Consider the following 19986-nt stretch of genomic DNA (forward strand, 5'->3'; position numbering starts at 1 on the left):
ATGAATCTAACTTGTAATCTTAGAATTGGATAGATTTAGGATTGAAGTTCAATCACAAGTTGTACTTAAGTAATAAATCTTCTAAACTTTGATTTGGTACCATCAAACTTCTTGGGTAGGGTAATTCTAGGTGCTCTAACATTGAAAGGGCATTCCACCATAAAAGAATGCACATGATTTAGTACAGATGTTGAAGTAGTTCCAATCATTTCTATATCTTCACTTCCTGCCAATTTTGTTGCTCTTGTGGTGGTAAATTGAATTGATGCATTACAAGCATTAAATCCCTCAATTACTCTTACATTTATGCCATTGCTTTCTTCATTTCAACAAGTTCTGCTATGATAATACTTAAAAAAAAAATATTTAACATCACTCAAGAAAAGTATAAGAAAGGACTTGAAAACAAAGAAATTATTAAGGACGATATCAATTTAGAAGAGAGTACTCCATAACTTCTAATACGCTTATGTCTTATCAAGAAAACTAAATATTCCATTCTTAATCTAGATTAGACAAATCTCTGATATTATAAGTGTACTCTTGTCAATTTGTCAAGGACAAGAACTTGATAAAGATAAATAAATAAGTGAGACTTTTTTCAAAGAAAGATGACAAAATAGAAAAAACTCAATATGTATATTAAGAAAGATACTGGAATGGCTATTGCCAAAAGACAAGAAAACTAGAGACCCTTGAAACTAAACTAGAAGCAAGAAAAGAATTGATAAGAGTGAAGAGGGCTTCACTCTTGTCTCTATATATACTATCTAATTAGGGGCTACATGGCGGTGTTCTACAAGACTTCCAATATGTATTGACTTTGTAGGATAGATGCCATGACTTACAAGGCAAGTTTTTCTACGTTGTCCTATTGTAACATGACTATATGGTGAAAGATCATAATATGGATCTTATTATAGAAAAGCCAAGTTAAAAGAAAAAGTAGAAAAATATGGATAAAAGATAGGAAGGTAGTAAAACTTTTAGTAGTAATGCTGTCCTTTTAGAAAAAATAGCTTCTACTTACTTTGTAGCACCAAAAATAAGGCAAAATAAGTTAGATTGGAAAAATAAATGATATAGATATTTTAAAAAGAAAGTTAAGAATAAATTCTAGTAAAAATTACTTAGAATAACTAGATTTTGATATCCAAAGAGGGCCGGTTATGAACTAGGGTTGAAATCAGACCCTAAGGCACAAAATCGAGTTTTGACGATGAGTGCAGGACTCTTTGGAAGATCAAAGAAAGAGGTTTGATAGAAGATTGGATAGGGTTTCTATGAGCATTGGTTTTTGGTGATTTGGATCTATATTAACTTTGTAAGAGCTTTGCAAATTCAAGGTTTATTTTGGATGACTTGGATTTTATGAAATAAAATAGGATTTATGTTTTGAGTGATTTCAAGAGTTTTATAATAGATCTACAAGTGAAATTTTGTGGCTTTATGATAATAGTTGTGTTTAATATGTATTATGAATTTGAGCTTGATCTAACGGTTGAATTGAGGATTATTGAGGATTAAGTGAGTCAAGATCTCAGAAAGTAGAATTTTAGGTCTAGTGAGGGTTTTTAAGATTTCATGCAATCTACTCATTGGATTGGAGTTAAATTTATGTGAAAGAATATTAGACTTGTTTTTCTATGTTTTTGAGAATTTTGAGATGAATCGAACAGTGAAAAAGAGAGATATTGGCTTTGGGAGATTGGCATCAAGGTTGGAGAAGGAGGTTGGCCAATACTCAAGCACATTTTTGAGGTTATCGTCTACTTGGTAATTCCGATCCTTTTGAAAAATTTTGAGCTTGTTTTCAACTTAGTTTTAAAAAATTATGTAAAATTTGAATTAAGATCAACGGTTCATTCATTAGTTATTGAGGTTTGAATGTGTTATGAATATTACTAGGGTTTGGTTAAGATTTGGCTTAGGATTTAGAATTTGGTTAGGATTTCATTTAGGGTTTGGTTAGGGTTTGGTTTAGGATTTAGGATTTGATTAGGATTTGATTAGGATTTGGTTTAGAATTTAGGATTTGATTAGGGTTTGGTTTAGGATTTAAGACTAGAATTAGGGTTTGGTTAAGGTTTGATTTAGGATTAGGATTTGGTTTAGGGTTTAAGATTTGATTAGGATTTGATTAAGATTTGGTTTAGAGTTTAGGATTAGGATTAGGATTTGGTTAGGATTTGATTAAGGATTAGGGTTTGATTTAGGATTTAGGATATGATTAGGATTTGATTTAAGAATTAGGATTTTATCTAATTTTATTTAGGATATAAAATTTAATTAGTTTTTGGCCTAAAGTTTGAATGAAGTAAGATTTCAACTAAGATTAAATTAAGATTGAATTGAGATATATTTGAGATATGTTTGTAATCATTCTAATGTTTTTTAAAGATTTCTTATTGTTTCTTTGGAATTCCTTTGAAGTTTCTCTGAATTTGATTAAAGCTTATTTAGCATTATTAGTTTTCTATTAGAGTTAGAATTTTGTTGTTGCAATTTCTATTCTACCTTCCACAACCAGGTGCCTGGAGCATTCTCAAGCAAGACTTCACGTATTACGACAACGTGTGGGCCACATAATTAATTTGGTCTCCTAGCTAATATGCGTAGCACATAGCCAACTTATTGACCACGTTTCTAATCCAAAAAGTCAATTAAAGACACCTATAAAGTCAATGCAGCGTCTATAAAGCTTTTAAGAAGCTTCCATAACAAATATTATAGAATTAACTTATTTTTACTTACTTTTAATTATTTCTATCTATTTATATATGTAATTATTAGCTTACATGCATATGTCTGTGACAGCAATAGCTCTATTCCAAATGGATATAAATAATATGATTGATTTAAAGTAAAGCAATGTATGTTGAATTTGTCATTAACATATTAAAGACTATAACATAACTTTGCAAAACAAACAATATGGCAACTTGCATAGAACAAAATGCGCCTCCAAAAAATGCATCTATGTGTTGTCATTTGAAAAATAATAGGCTATTTGCAAGTACTTGACATCAATTGTCAAATTAGTTCTCAAGTGGTCCATGTAATGATGCATAAGTAGAAAGAGTCATGGTCCCAATATTTAACATGTTAGATTTACTCGTGCAAAGAAATCCATGTCACTTTCTAGAGATGATGATTCCATTAAAAATGCAGTAAAACAAAACCATCACAGATAAGAAAAAAACATAAGTTTTGGTAGAATTCTTTTTTTGTTAAAGTATATTAGATCTACTACTACTTATTTGAATATAGTTTTGAAGTTTTTAACAATGATTAATTAATTGGGAGATATTTATGACTGAATATTAGATATCATCAATAGCTTAAACAAATTATTTATCACCTTTGTTCAAACACAAATAAAATCTTAAATATTTTAAATTTTGTCGAGTTATAAAATAGATTTGAATCTCACCATTTATTGTGGATTTTTTTGTAGTCAAGAAAACAATAATCTAAATATTAACATTATTAAGAAAATACAAATAAATATAAATAAATTAGATGCATAATATTTCTTCATAAAACATTGTAGAAATTTCTCAAATAAAGGTTAGAATCTACTATGTAGCTATGAAAACCTTTTTTATAACTTGTTTTTAAATCTAATAAGTTACTATAGAAGTGTTCCACAACCTTAACACTTGTACCACAAGCCTCATGATTTTCTTAGAAAACCTCTACATTGTTTTTTTTGTTAGCTACTGAATATCAAATAAAATATTTTACCAATGTCACTACTAATTTATGAATGTTTCTCTAGTAATCCTATCTTAATATACTACATTTCTTATTTTTGTATGGATTCATAGTACATATATATATATATGGAAACAAGTTTAGAAACTATTTATTGTAGTTGAGATAATTTTCCATCATTGATTTAGAACCACCTAACCAACATTGTTTTCTCATACTTTTTTTCAAAAAATCCACTTGCTTCTTATTTAGCCACATAGATTTCTTAAAAGTAGATTATTTGCTTTGTTCTCTTGTTCTACCAACTCTTACTGTGCAAAATGCCTTCAAATTAGTATGAAGATGAAAAAGTGGTGTTATATATCACCTGTGATGGAAATCACATAATAAAACCTCCTGCTACAACTTGTTTAAACATTGTGCATGAACAATTGATACTTACTAGGATGAAGTATGAATTAAGTTAAATTATTTGATTTCATTCAAATCTGGTGTCAACTATGAATCTGAATATATACAGGTTTTACAATCATGAATTTGACATGAATGAACAGGATTCAAAAACAACCCAAATTTCTCTATTCACACGTACCAACCATTTTTTTTATGTCATAGAATGACAGTAAAAATGCTGCAGCCGTTCCCTACTTTGTAGAGGGCAAACTTCTATTAAGTACATTATTCTTCATCAAAACCCTGAATAAATACGCACAAGTCTAAAGTTCCTCCATGAAGCATCCTCAAATGAACACTGTCTTGGCAAACCAATAATAGAATGTGTTAATGCCACATCTGCACCTGCGTTCAAGGCTTGTGAATAGACTCGTTAACCTCTACTAGATACCAGTCTCATGGCACCAAAAGTCAACATCGAGCAAATATCAAAATGATTGGCGCATCCAGGAGGCGGCACTCACGGAAACACAGCAGCAAATAGGGGCACTCAAATTTGAGTGTAGCTTTATCTCAAACTGTGGTCATACTTGTTTCTTAATTGTTCATTGTCATCGCTTCTGGTTCAACAATCGAGCAATCAATTCATCCTGTAAAATAAGCACATCGATAAACATCAATCATGGCAACCATCATGGAAAAGAAAATTTCAAAACAATTTAAAACACAGATATTATTATTAGCAAAATGCAATCTACATTACTTCCCTACATTGTCGTTACATACTGCATCCATCAGCCGTAGGCTACTACATTGAACAATACCTTAAGACCCTTTAAAGGAAGCCCTTTCTCTTTGAGCATAGACTTCAGCTTCTGCACAGTAAGAGTTTGAAGGTCCTTTTCAGCATACCGACTAGTTCCGCCTTCTGGATCAACAGACCAATGAACTGAACGTGAGCGCAAAATTGCAAGACATCAACACAAGATTCTTAAAAAGATAATATAAAAACAGCTTGTACTTAACACCACGAGCAATCCACACCCTACTTACCCGGTGCACTAGCACCGCCAACATTTGCCCTCTTTAAAATTGGTTTCTCTTCAGGTAACCGTTCTGCTGGTCTGTATCACAAAAAAATATAATCAATAATGTGAATTTCAAGTACAAAAGATAAAAAATAATTGGGTGACTATTGCGCAATCAATGTTGCTTCCACATTACAGCGCATTCCATGAGCCTCCTCGAAATGGAAAATTTCCGTCTCATAAGTGGATAAATCTCACGAAAAATACGAAAGGCAAACTCCTCAACTTCCCTCCTTTCAATATACTCGAGGAGCGAATTAGAAGAGGTGAACAAGCATCAAAAGCAGTGAAAAGAGAACACCTTTTCCCCTTGCTTTCTTCAGTCGCGGGCACCTTGCCCTTATTGTCTTTTGTAGCTGATTTCGGTTCACCTTTTCCCTTTTTCTTTCCCAGAGTCAGAGCTCGAATAAGAATGTTTGTGGAGTCTGTCTTAATTAATTGTTCATCTGATGGAGAAAGACATTTCGATTCATCAGCATGTACTCCCTGACAACAAAGTACTCACCACAAAACATTATACAGGCCAAGTTTGACCTGCGTGACTCCTACGATGTACCAAATGAAGTTTTAGAAGTCATAAAAGGTATATAGTATACATCCTACATATTGCGTATGAAGAAGCAGAACTCAACTAACCAGGAGGAGAGGTGTCATGTTGACAAATGTAGGTCGTCAACTGACCCTGCCAAAACCCAACGAAGGTCAACACGAAGCAGGATAACAAAAAATCTCTATCATCACTAAGGAGACACTTTCGTTCAACGACACATGTAACCTGTCTTGAATTTGCAGGAGTATGTAAGTCATCTTTAAGACCCACATGAGCCGCATTTGAGCAAGCACTCACACGAACAGTCATTTTCCCATAACTGAGTGGTTTCATTCCAAAAGAAGGGAAAAAGGGTTACGCTATACCCGTCCACCTACAGAACCTTGAAAAATCAATGTTTACTTCGGTAAAATTATATGACATAATAAATTACTGCATGTAAACAGATCTCAGCGTTGGCAGTATTCGACGTTGCTAATTGAGGATCCTGACCGACCTTACCACCAAACTGCTTGCAAATTTCCAGGCGCCAACAAATCCAACTTGAGACCTAAACCTCTAGTGCAAGTGGAACGTCCTAATCTCCGCTCAATATCGCTCAAACGCTCAAAATAGGGTTCAAGAACCTCACAACAAAAATTACGCCTCCTACTAAACATTGATGGCTTCCATCTGGACCAAAACCCTACAATACAACGTGGCTATATTCCAACGCTTCCTGTGAACGTTACTCGGGAGACATCCCCCACAGACGTCCCAACTTCAAAGGAAAAGTTCAAGCTCACACACGACATTTGTGATAAAGTCTCGTACTCTCCGACAGGCATTCAGCTGCACCTAAAACGCTCTGGGAACCACGCACATCACATCTAAAAGCCAATTAATCAGACTTGTCTTTCTCGAAAAGCGTTCCAACATTTGGCATGGCTCGTCAAAACTGCAACATGCCCTAATTGAGAAATAGGCATTATAACATAGTCCACATCGCGAGGGTAGAAGACCCTTACATGACAATCCAGTTCACTTAAGAGCGGAGATAAATAGCTAAAGCAAACTATAGAACACATCACAACAGATCGATTGCAAAGAGAATACAAGCAACTGAACTTGTGAAGCAGTCCCACAACGAAAGAGTCCCAAACACGAAAGAAAGTAAAGACCCACCGAAGTAGACGTCGCTGGCTGTACGAAGCAGCCCCTGGACGGGAGATTAGACAAAAACTGTGCTGCTCCCGCCATCTCCACCTCCTGCTTCTCAAGCCCCCACCTCCTGCTTCTCAAGCCCCCACCTCCTTACCTCAAAGCTCCTCCAAGCCAGAATCGAATACCCAAATTCCACTTCTAATACCCTCAAAACTTCAGCACCCCTCCACCGACATCTCAAGTCCCGCAGAACTCATAATCATATCACCCACAAATCCCAAAAACAAACTCCAGAGTGCAGCGACGCAGGTAGAGAGTATCCGCTCCCTCACAGACCATGTGATACACACACAGGACACGGACGGCCTGGAAACAAACAAAGAATGCGAAGCGGAACCTCAGTCCAGAATGAGCACAGATATCAAGGAGGGAGGGGGGAGGGAGGGAGTGAAGGAAGGAAGGAAGGAAGAATGGAGACGAGAGTCAAGCAATACAAATTGGGAGCCAGTCAGCCAACCCAGTTAGTTCCTTCATTCCACACCCAGATTAATCACAATGCGGTGCCGCATTCTATTCAAAGCCTTGGAATTCACATTGCTCGAGTATCCCCCCCCCCCCCACTACCCCTTCACTCACTCACTCTGTCTCTGTCTCTCTCCCTACCCTCCCCCACTCTCTACCATGGCTCTCTCCTACTCCTGATCATACCCGTCTTCCCTTCCCCGTTTCCAGGTATATCTCCTGCACGTGCGACGTGGCCATTCCTTTGCCTGCCATCTTCAACTGCCAGCTCGGTATTCGAGTGTGAATTGCCTCCCATGTCATTAGCCAATGAGTTGTCCTTCATCCACAGTGGATGGAGGATGAAGGGAGAAAGAGTTGGATGATTATTTATTGAAGGTACATCACCAAGCTTCTTTAAATTAAGGCTTTTCCTGAAAAAAAATCCTAATTTTCCTAGAATAAGCTTAGCAAGATGCCCAAAATTAAGGCACCAACAATATTCCTGCACATGGTTGGAAGAGGTTGCATGACTTGATCCGTGTAGAAGAATACCAATCTATAGTTACAACAGTTATGTCAAGATATGTACGTTGAATTTACCATGGTAAAAGAATTACAAATTTCTTGAAAATCCTCTATGGGGACAAAGTTTGGCCTTATGCTAAACCTACAAGATGAAAACACTAATTAAGTTCTATCACTACAATATTTATTCTATAAGAAGTTCAATTGCGAAGACATAATCTCATAAGATAAAAGAAAAAGTGGACAATGAATGTTAAAACATTTTTTATTCCTTTCTTTGACTATGTAAATTTCAAAAAAATCCTTGTATCTCATTTTGAGACCAAAAAAGAACTCATGTTCACAATCAATTGGGATATTGTAGATGTTAAAAAGTCACATGTTTTTTAATGCAAATAATGAAGAATCTATTCCAACTTATAAACAAGCATTGTCAATTTTTAAGTTGTTTCGAGTTGTAAATTATAACCAAGTTGAGTTCCATGAAAGGTAAGATCTATATTATTAGGGACCATATACAAGACAAGGATTCAAGACCAAGAAATGGAATTAGCTAGACATTAGAACAACAACTAGATTCAAGATAAGAAGGTCCTAGTTAAACCACAAGAAGTGAGTTGTCAAGATTGAGGATCCCCTCAGCCTTGACTCCTATATATACTAGGTCCTTGAAAGCTTCTTGAGAAGCTTCTATAAAGCTTGAGAATAAAGCAAGCTTAAGATCCTTCTTTGACAACTCCCTAAATCTTTATGGTAAAGCCATCTTATCAAGCTACTGTTCTTCATTTTGTCGCTTTTGGTTTGAATGGATGTCGTTGATAGAACCTTTAAACCTTCATTTGTGTATTTATAAGGTTGCCAGCTAATTTCTACATGTGATCGTTGATATCATATCCACACCAATAGACCAGATATTTAAGCCTTCCATGTCTTATCCTTGAATCTAATTCCTCTTCTATCTCAAATTCAACATCATCATTGATTTTAACCATAGAAGGTGGTTATCTTTAACATGGTATGTTCGAATTTTTATACCTTTCCAAAAGTAAAATATGAAAGACTAGATGAATTTTTATCAATGAAGGTAACTCTAAGTAATAAGTTATGTAATTAATTTGTTTTTGAATCACAAATAGTCTCAACCTTTGGTAGTCCAACTTATCACATGACTTGTTGGTTTTTACATTGCACCAAAGAAGCCATACTTTATCACCAACTTGAAATGGAGGATGTTCCTTCCTCCAGTCATCTACTACTAGCTTATAACGTTATTGAGCATTTTCTAGGTGAATCTTCATGGTTGCTTGAAAAGTGGCCATCTTCATAGTAAACTCCTCTGCTGCTAGATTTGTTGACTTTGAAGGCTCTATTATATCCAAATTTAGATGATAACTATAATTTGAGTAGAATGACATTTGCTACATAGATACATAGATTATGTTGCTATATGTAAACTCTGCCAATAACAAGTAGGAAGTCCAATCGTCTTATTGATAGTTGATGGTGTACCTCAAATATTATTCAAGAATTTGATTGATCCATTCCATTTGGCCATCAGTTTGAGGGTGGAAGACAAAAGAAAAGTTGATGTCAATCTTAAGAAATTTGAAAAGTCCCTTCCAAAACCTCAATACAAATTGTGGCCCATGATTCGACACAATGTCATCTCACAACCCGTAGTAACAATAGACATTGTTAATAAAGAGACTTTTCATTTCTTCACTAATAATTGACTTCTTGCAAGGTATAAAATATGCCATCTTGGTCAATCAATCAATAACTACGAAGATAGTGTCAAATGAATTTGATGGTGAAAGATGTGTGATGAAATCTATAGAGATAGATGACAATAGTTGTTTTGGAATAGGAAGGGATTGAAGAAGTTCATCTGGCCAATGTCAAGGATTCTTTGACCTTGAATAAGTATCATATGATGAAACAAATTCTTAACATTTTTCTACATTTTAGGCCACCAAAAGTCTCTAGACAGAAGTTCTAAGGTCTTATTGAATCCAAAATATCTGACTGCAAGGAAGTCATGGTATGTTTGAAGAATACGCATGCAAGTTGGTCCTTTAAGAATGAACAAACGTTCTTCAAAGAATAAGAGGTTATTTTCATAATTGAATTTAGAAGACTCTTCAAGAAGATTATTTGCAAGACACTTGATATTAAGAACAAGAGGGTTCATGTTTGAGGCTTTATGAACTTGATCAAGAAATGATAAATCCACTATCTTCAATAGAATTTGTCACCTCTTTTTTGCCTCTTCCTTAGAAATTTGTTTTTAAGTAAATATCTATAGGATTGGTATCTAATATCTTTGAAGGTTTTATCTATCTATTCTTTTTGCTTCTTCATTGTGTTAAAATAAATTTTAATATCTTTTAATTTTTCTTCATACAAACTTTCATAGAAATTTTGAACCTCATTACTAAAATCCATTCGACTAATAGCAAATGAATTTCTATAGCTCTTCTTTTCTTCATCTTCACTTCTTTTATATACCATCATCTCTTCTTCAAAGATAGACCTAGCTCTGTACAACATATTTACTACCAATATTTCTTTACTAATAATATGTACTAAAATAAATTCAATATTTTTTTTATATAGATTATCTATCTTAGCATGGCAATATCTAAAATAGTATAATTAATTATTATTCCAAGTAATAGAAACAATCTATTTTCAAAACCATACTTGTCTCAATTATATAATTCTTCTGAGCCTTTAAAGTGATGAATATTTCACAAAGCTTTCTTTTAACTTGTGGATAAGTCTTTTGCCTCTCTATAAGAATCTTGGGTCCAAACCTTATAGCAAATATTTTCCTCTCTACATCATCTTGTCCAATAGTCTATCCAATTGCTATGGGACTTGTATCTACTATTATAACTACTGGTCTTCTACATTAATAATCTACTTGTTCAAGCATAGATGGTGAATTTAATATTTTTTAAAGATTTTTTATATCTATCTTTTGTTCTTCTTTTCAAACAAATTCTTTATCTTCCTTTAATAACTTTTGTAATGGCTCTAAGATATGGGCAAAGTGAGGCACCCAAATATAATAGAATATACATGCTCCTAAAAACCTTCTAATTTTTATAACACTTTTATAAGCTTTTATTCTAGATATAGCATCAATTTTATAAAGATTTGGTTTTTTGCCATATCTATTACATATGTATCCCTCTACTTGAATCTCATCAAATCCAAAGCTTAAATTTTTTAAAGATAATTTAAAATTAATTAACTTCAACCTCTCTAATATCCTAATTATATCTTTAATATGCCTCTTAATAAAAATTTTGCAACCTTCACCTTCCATGATTTTATCCTTGTCTTCTTTTCTATCTACTTTTATAGATATATTATCTAAAAATAGAATTTTTTTTTAAGTGTAAATTCTTTTAATATTTGGTTCATAGCATTTTACATATAAGCCACTAAGTTGGTTGCATCTTGAGATAAGGTATACATCCTTGTTAAATTCAAAGGATTCTTCTTAGTAGTTAAATTCCTACTCTCTTTAGTCAATTAAAATTGGTCCTATCCAAAATATAAGTCTCTAATAGAATAAATGGTATGACCTGCAAATTTTACAACTACTTCATCTACTATAAGACTTGATCCCATGTTTCAAATAGTCACTTTGTTTGCTGGTTGCTTATCTTGAATGAATCTTAATGCCTTTGATTTCTTAGATATTGTGAATCATCTATTAGAATAGGGAGCAATCAAAGATTCCAAAATATCTATCTTCACTTCTTATTTTTAATAATTCTATCAATTTTGGAAGCAAAGTTCTAAGTACAAATATAGGCTTTAAATCTTATAGAACATTTGGCATTGTAAAGTTTACTATAAATATTACAATACTAGGATCCATATATCCAATTTCATTGAGAATTAAAGCAAATGTCTTATCATGTTCAATAAGCATTTTTCAAAATATATTTTCTTCCATTGATATGAAGAAATCACCTTTCAACCTTTAGCTTAGATAATGATTCTTAAATAAATTGATATCTAATTTTGTGCTTCTTTCTTATTTTTTAACTATCTATTCAATATATTTCATAGTATCAATTGTTAATCAATTAGCTATAATTTTTATCTTTCTTTCTATAGTTTTATATTTAGTTTAAAGTTTGGCCTCATATTTCAATCTATGGCTTGTAGCAAATCCACCATTTTCTATTATCTCTTTTAACTCTCTATAAGTCCATCCTAAGTATATTTTTACTATAGTATCTACATCTATGCTTATAGCAAAAAAATTTAGAATTTTTATTAAATCATCCTCTAAACTTGCTTCTTCTATTATTCCAACTATGGCTTCATCATTTGAAATTAAATCTACTTTTTTAAGGTTTTTTTCATCATTATTCTATTTATAGAATCTAAACCTTTAATCCTTTGAACTCTCATATATCCATTACTAGTCAAGTTTAAAAATCCAAAATTTATATTATCTACATTAAAATTTACAGATGATTCATTTATATCTATATATCTCCATTCTGCAAGGATGCTCTGTAGGAATCCACAAAGTTGTTTTTCAGCTCTAAAAACATCTTTTTTAATTATTTTTTGTATCTCTTATAGATAGATTTCACAGTAATAAATTGCACAGCTTTCTTCTCATTCCAATAACAAATCTTGGCATAATGTGAACCATTATGTAAAATTCTAGTTTCTATCCTATCATCTATAATTTAAAGTTCATTAAGTATTATTCAATATATAGTAGAATTTTGCACAAAGAAATTTTACTCTACTTCTACATCTCCAAACCTTCTCATTACAGTTGAACAAGCTCCATATAAATCATCTTATTAATTATTTACAGCTCTAATTATCCAACCAAGGTTAATATCAATTATCTACTTATTTTTTTCATATATCTACATTGATATAATGTTGATTTCAGATACATGATTAAATAAGGCCAAAATTGGATTTTTAGAGTTTTTCAGCCTCACATACATCTCTATAGTAGCTCATTGTAGAATATATAAATAAATTTTGTAATAAGTTACTGGTTGATTATTCACAACCTTGAGAATTAAACTTATGGTTAGGCAATTTAGTTGGTAACAATAGGTTGTTAGTAGAACAAATGGTTAAGAATTCAAAGGTTCATAACCTTTAGAATCTATTGGTTGACGGTCCATCTTTTGGTAGGATAAAGATATTGAAAAAAGGGAGATTGCGGCCAGACTGTGAGAGTCGTAAGCCGGGATAAGCTTGGTGCTACTTCTTTGTTTTCTTTGTTTTTATTATTTTCTTATGAAGAATTGTGATTGAGAGAAGTATTGTTGAAAGTGTGATTAGAATATTGTGGAATATGACTTTGGACTAACCGTTTTGGAGAAAATCTGTGACCCTGAGAATTGAGATTATCGAATTATATTGTGTTACGTGAAGATATTGAATTTTGTGTGATGAATTGAGAAACTAAATATAATACATAAGCTGGAGATCAGTAATTGAATATATATAAACTGCAAAGAGAATAAGTGGGAGATGAACATATAAGAATATAGAAATATTGTTCAATTGATATTTGTAGAATAGATTATATGTTGAATTAAGATGGAAGTAGTAAGCCTTGGTATTTTGTAGTTTGAAAATTGATTTCAGATAGCTAGAGTACAGTCAATTATGACACTAACACACCCAATTCATATAACCAGTCTTTCTCCGTGTTTAAACCCACCTCTATTAGTTCAATTGCTTTGGTATATTGAAGCTTGAACATAACGAGAACAACATTTTGGCATCACTGCTAGAGAAATGATAACAATATGAAATGTTAGAAATTGATTGTATAGGAGATGGAATTATATGTTGAATGAGAATGTGAAAAGAACCAGTTTTAGGATTACAAATATGTGAGTTATAATTCAAGGCAATATTGATTTTATAAAGAAGAATGAAAGATTATGAGTGATAATCACGGGGGGGGGAGGGGGGGGAGGATTATCAAAGAATTAATCGACAAGCAAAAGAAAGATAGGAGTGATTACGCATAAGAAATATCCTATGGAAATGACAAAAAAGAATTGCAGATCCAAGAATAACCAAAGGAAGAAAAATTCACATTCAAATAGTAAAGAGACTAGTAATAACACCAATGGCCACGGAAGCACTAGAAGTACCAATTGCGGTACAAATGGGAGTAGTAGGAGACCACACTACAAGTGTGGCACCATTACCTACTTTTAGTAGTTGGCCGGGCTCTGATCTCGATCACCATATATCTCAATTCTTGACAACCTATATGGCTAATAATGGTAGAACTAAAAATATTTAGTTGAGATGGTTGCCAATAACTTTAAAATATACAACTTTTGAATGGTATAATTGACAACCAGTGGATAGATTTTCCAATTGTGAGACCTTGAGGAATGCATTCCTAATCCATTTTAGACCAATTGGATTTGAAGATTGGTTTAGAGAAAGTTTTAAGAATAGCAAGATGTTTGTAGAGAAATCAATAGAGTCCTATTATAGCCGGGTTGCGGATATACTTTATAAATGGTCAAATAATCAAACGTTAGATGCATTTATATTATAGATATTAATCAATGGTTTGCATCCACCAGAATTGAAAATGTTTGTAAAAGAGGCTCGACTAGCTATGATAGATGCATCGTTGGCATGAGCAAAGGTGTGGGAAGAATGTCATTATGACCAATTATTAATAGTGGGGGCCATGATGATTCCAAGTACAAGAAGCCAACAAATACAATCGGAAAATGTATCGATGGGTAATTATCCACAAATGGCTGACTTTAATGTGAAGAATGTTATGTTGCAAAAACCAATTAATTCTACTGCACTCCAAGCAATAGCACCAATAACAATGACATCTTATTTTACATCACCAACCTATCAACAACCGGAGTTGTTCACTAATGTAACTGTTCAAGATCCAAATGAAGCCTTGTTATTAAATCTAATAAAGAAGATGGAAGAATTGGCAGTGAATTTGGCTAAAGATAAGGATAAACGACATAAGCCTTCTAATACGAGACCTAATGTATGGTGTAATAATTATAAGGGATAAGGTCATTTTGATACAGAATGTCCATCACGTAGACAAACGGGTGTTCAATGTACATTTTGTGGAAGAAAGCATCCTACCCAAAACTGTTGGCATTTACAAAGGCAACAACAGTTTAATAACTAGACATTAATATAGTCAACTCAATGGAATGTTAATCAAGTACAGACTGAAAATATGGGTGGTTGAAATAGTAATCGCCTAAATCGACCTAATCGTGGCTTTGGAAATTTTTAAAATACTAATTATAATCGGATTTATGGAACAAATATGCAGAATGGTGGAAATAATCAAGAAAATAATCTCCAAACTATACTAATTCAGCAGTCCAATTCTCGATCAATAGCAACCGGTCAGCCAGGATCATTTACTATGGCTACCTGGAATCAGCCTAGTAGATATATTCCAGTGGAGACTCCAAGAGTACCTGACGATATAGGCTGAAAACCAATATATTGCTACTGGTGCTGCCAAATTGGTCATTATGCTAGTGAATGCCCTAATCCAAGGTTTATAGATGAATATGCTCTAGTATGTATAAATTACAAGCAATCGGATCATTTTTATTATCAATGCAATGTTCTATTTAACCCTAATAATCATGATTAGAAGATACAATCGACTGTGTAAATTGTAGAGGAAAAAAATAATGGGACTTAAGAATCACCAGTTCATTGGATAGAAGTAGTCTAAGCAGTCCAGATAAGAAGTCAACAAAAGGAGAAAGGACCAATTCAACATTTGGATAATCTTGAAGCGAAAGGCCAATTGGATCCAATTACAGGGCCATCCAAACAGGTCCTGACATGGGCCCCTTACTTAATATAAGACCTGAATCAATTGTGCACCTTAATGACGTATCGATTATGGAAGCTTTAGTTTCGTTTCAAGCTGTTCTATTTTCTATACAGTTTTTGGAAATGTCCTTTCCATTGAAAATTCCTCTAAAAGGCGTAAATTCCAAGGAACCAATATGAACCCAATCGGGAGAACAATCTTATCCATTGAAAGAACCGATTTTACAAGCTCCATCAAATTTAGTTCTAATAGCTTTATCAATTTTTAATATAGAGAAAATCAATTTACCTACGTCGGTGTCTAGGACTGGAAAGAAGAAAAAAAAATTGGAAATTATCACTAATACAAAATCATATGATATTCTAAAAGATTTGGGCACCATACAATCCACGATCTCTATGAAGCAGCTATTGGCGGTAGCACATGAGTGCCGAACTATCTTGAATTCCTCATTAATTCATCGCAGATCTTGAAATAAAGAAATCTGAGAAATAAGTTTGAATCTTGATCTAGGTGCACCAATGATTGATGTCTCAATTGATGGAATGTTAGTAACAGGAGTGCAAGTAGACAGAAGATCTAGTATAAATCTTATGAATGCCGCTACAATAGAAGAGTTGAGTTTGGATCACTTATTGCCTACTATAATAGTTTTGAGAATGGCTGACTCTAGTCGAATTAAACCTATGGGTATTTTATGAAGTATTGATACACTAATTGTAGGAATTACCTACAAAATTGATTATATTGTTTTTCGATTGCAAAGCTCTATATTGTCATATCTAATTTTATTGGTGCGACTGTGGTTGTATTAAGCTAAAGCTCGAAATGATTGGAGCCATGGTACATTGACAATTGAGAAATGTATGAGCCTAAAATCCACCACTCTATGGATTTAGTAATCCACAATGAGCTTAAGAGGTAGAATGGAAGAACTTCCAATTGTGAAATTTTTAGATTAATTAAAATGTGGGTGTTTGTAATTCAATTAAAATTAACACCTTTCAAGCAATGGTTACCAATATTAAATTAAAATATCAGATGAAATTCACCATACAAAAAAAATGATAAAAGTAATTAATTAATTCACAATAAGAATAAAAACTTAAGTTTAAATTAAAAGTTAAAAATTAAGTTAAAAGTTAAAGTTAAAAGTTAAAAGTTAAATATTAAATTCAAAAGTTAAAGTTCAAAGTTTAAAAATTTAAGTGAGAATATTAAAGGTTAAAAGTTAAAAGTTAAAATCTATTAGTCAAAAGTTGAAATGTGGAGATTACGAGTTATTGTGAATATAAAAGTAAAAATAAAATAAGAGGGGTAAAAGCGAAGGTACCTTGACAACGCCAAGGATTGAAGGCAGCGACCCCCTTCTACTCCAAAATTTGCCAAAAATTTTAATTAGCTCCAAATTGAATGATTCACAAGTTGTTGCAAGGTTAACTTAAAGGCGCTCCTGCCCCAATAAATCGAATTGCAATCTAGTGATCCAGTCGTGAGAATCGCTCCTTTGAAGTTGAGTGATTCAAACTGCCGCGGCGACCAACCCCCTTCACTTAGAAATTCGCTAAAAATTCAAATTGTCTTCAAATCCAGAAAAACTTGTGCCCTTCAAAGCTTAACTTACAAATCTTAATGCTCCAAAAATTTCAAACGAATCCAGTTATCAGGCACTGAGAAATGCCTTCCCAAACTCGATTAATCCAAACTGCGAAGGCAGTCGACCCCCTCACACTCAAAATTTCACCAAAAATTCAGTTCAACTCCAAATAGAGCGAGCCTTACCTTTTTGAAAAGCTAACAACAAACTCTACAACCACGTAAAAAATCACATTGGAACTAAAAAAATTGAATGACTACTCTACAACCACGCAAAAAACACATTGGAACTAAAACAATTAAATGACTGATGGAGGGAAATCTGAGGCTCTTGAAACCCTTGGAGTAATTGGGAGGCCAAGGAAGCTATTCACCACAATGAAACGTGTTTTAAGACCCAATGACTATCATTCACAACTCGAAATCCATGCACACCCACCCAAAAAATTCACAATGAGATTAAAAATCTAAATGAAATTAAAATTAGGGTTTTTGGCCAAATTTTAGTATAGCTTCACGCTTCACCAAAAGAGGAGAGAGAGAGAGGGCTTTGAAAACCAAGCCTCTCTTATACAATTGAGTGGAGGCTCGTAGAAGGGTGGCTTCATCTCCACCCTTGATTTTTCAGATCCCTAATCTAGATCTACGACCTTCATTGATTCAAGAGCCAATCTCGTTATCAAGGCTGATGGCCCTTGTAAGTGGTCAAGAAGGCATTTTTTTGTAAATCTAACTCCACTATTGTGTTCAAAACACCTTTTTAAGCTAAGATCGACTACTCACATGCCCCAATCCATGCTCAATTATAATTTCCATGGAAGTTTTTACTTACAAGGATCTTGGCAATTTTTTTGTGAAATTCTTCAAAATGAGAATTTCATTGCTTCTCTTATATTTTGAAGGAGAGGTTGCTGATTTTGTTTTCTTCACTCCACGAGGTAAATCCGGTGCCACCATTGCATTAAAGAGACTCCCATTAAGTAGAAGAACCACCATGTCACTTAAATTTGCCGAATTTGGAGGAAAAATCCAAAATTACCATTGCTAACTTCCTTAAATCTTTTAGAGAATTATAATTCCAACCCCTAAATCATGTGAATGATTATAGACGTACTCATTGGCTTTTAGTCAAACTTTATAGTAATGACTAACAATCTCTAAATTTTTAAACTAACTAAGTTGTTATTCTAATTTTCTAACTCTTGTCACTTTAGTCCTAATTAACCTAATTCAAGGAATTATGCTATGATTTATACCATGAGAGGTTGTAATCCTAAAAATTCTATAAAACTGAATTCTACTTATATAAATCCTAATCTAACATGTTTAATTATCGTAAAATAGGAAAATAACAAAAATTTAAATTTTAGAGTATAATTGAGAGCTGACAAAATGTAATGATAAAATTGTGCTTTAAATGTACCTTGTCCAATATCACGGAGAAATTCAATTTGTGTGAGGCCAAATTTCACCACTTGATGAAATCTATGCCAGACAACAAGTCCAAGAGGCGGAATTAGAGAGCTCTCAATTGTGTAATTGTTAGATTAATTTAAATCTTTATACTAAAAAATCAATTAGTTTTAGGCCTTCCAAGTAGTGGTTACCAACATTAAATTAACATATTAAATGAAATTTACTATGCAAACAAAATAAAAATAATTAACTAAGTTATTACTATTAATTGACTATAAGAATAAAAACTTAAATTTGAATTAAAAGCTAAGTTAAAAGTTAAGTTAAAAAAATTTAAAATTAAAAATTAAGATTAAAAATTTAAGTTAAAAGTTAAAATTAAAAGATTAAGTAAAAAATTAAGTGAAAAGTTAAAATTATAAATTAAAGTTAAAAGTCAAAAAGTTAAATTTAAATATTAAAGTGAGAATATTAAAGGATAAAAGTTAAAGTTAAAATTTATTGGCCAAAAAGTGAAATATGGAGCTTACAAGTCACTGTGAAGACGATAGTAAAAATAAAGTGAGAGAGGTAAAAGCGAAGGTACCTTGACAACACGTAAGGATTGAAGGCAGCGATCCCCTTCTACTCCAAAATTCGCCAAAATTTTTAATCGGCTTCAATTTGAATGATTCTTAGCTTGTTGCAAGGCTGACTTAAAGGCGCTTTTGATCTAATAATTCTTGTTGCAATCTAATGATCCTGTCGTGAGAATTCCTCCTTTGAAGTTGAGTCATCCAAACTACTGCGGTGACCAACCCTCTTCACTTAGAAATTCACTAAAAATTCAAATTGTCTTAAAATTCAATAAAACTTATGCATTTCAGATTTTAGCTTATAAATCTTGATCCTTCCAAAATTTCGAATAAATCCAATCACTAGGCACTGAGAAATGCCTTTCTAGACTCGATTGATCCAAACTGCAAAGGCAGTCGACTCCCTCAAACTCAAAAATTCACCAAAAATTCCTTCTTACTTCAAATCAAGAAAGTCTTATTTTTTTGGAAAGTTAACAACAAAAGCTACAACAATTCAGAATTTCACATTGAAAAAACAGAAATTGAGTGACTGGTTGAAGAAAATCCGAGGCCCTTGAAACCCTTGGAATATTTGAAAGGCTGAGGAGATATCTACCTCAA

At 32.9% G+C, this 19986-nt stretch overlaps 1 protein-coding gene across 2 annotated transcripts; it reads right to left on the reverse strand.

Moving 5' to 3' along the window:
- Window positions 1–4273: 4273 nt before the first annotated feature.
- On the reverse strand, window positions 4274–7555 carry LOC112285281 (protein LOWER TEMPERATURE 1). Of its 2 annotated transcripts, XR_002970644.3 has the most exons (7): window positions 6913–7555; window positions 5835–5880; window positions 5500–5644; window positions 5164–5234; window positions 4935–5038; window positions 4635–4760; window positions 4274–4468 (listed from the first exon to the last, which is right to left on the reverse strand). XR_002970644.3 is itself a non-coding variant. In XM_024525958.3 (6 exons), exons 1-6 carry the CDS (start codon window positions 6985–6987, stop codon window positions 4722–4724), a joined length of 480 nt encoding a protein of 159 aa, XP_024381726.1. In that variant the 5' UTR covers window positions 6988–7552; the 3' UTR covers window positions 4274–4721. The 2 variants fall into 2 exon arrangements, 1 of the variants encoding a protein (XP_024381726.1); XM_024525958.3 differs by having other exon boundaries at window positions 4274–4760; window positions 6913–7552.
- Between the last annotated feature and the right edge of the window lie 12431 nt (window positions 7556–19986).

Source organism: Physcomitrium patens, chromosome 8 (assembly GCF_059467195.1).
Source record: "Physcomitrium patens ecotype Gransden chromosome 8, ASM5946719v1, whole genome shotgun sequence".
NCBI lineage: Eukaryota > Viridiplantae > Streptophyta > Bryopsida > Funariales > Funariaceae > Physcomitrium > Physcomitrium patens.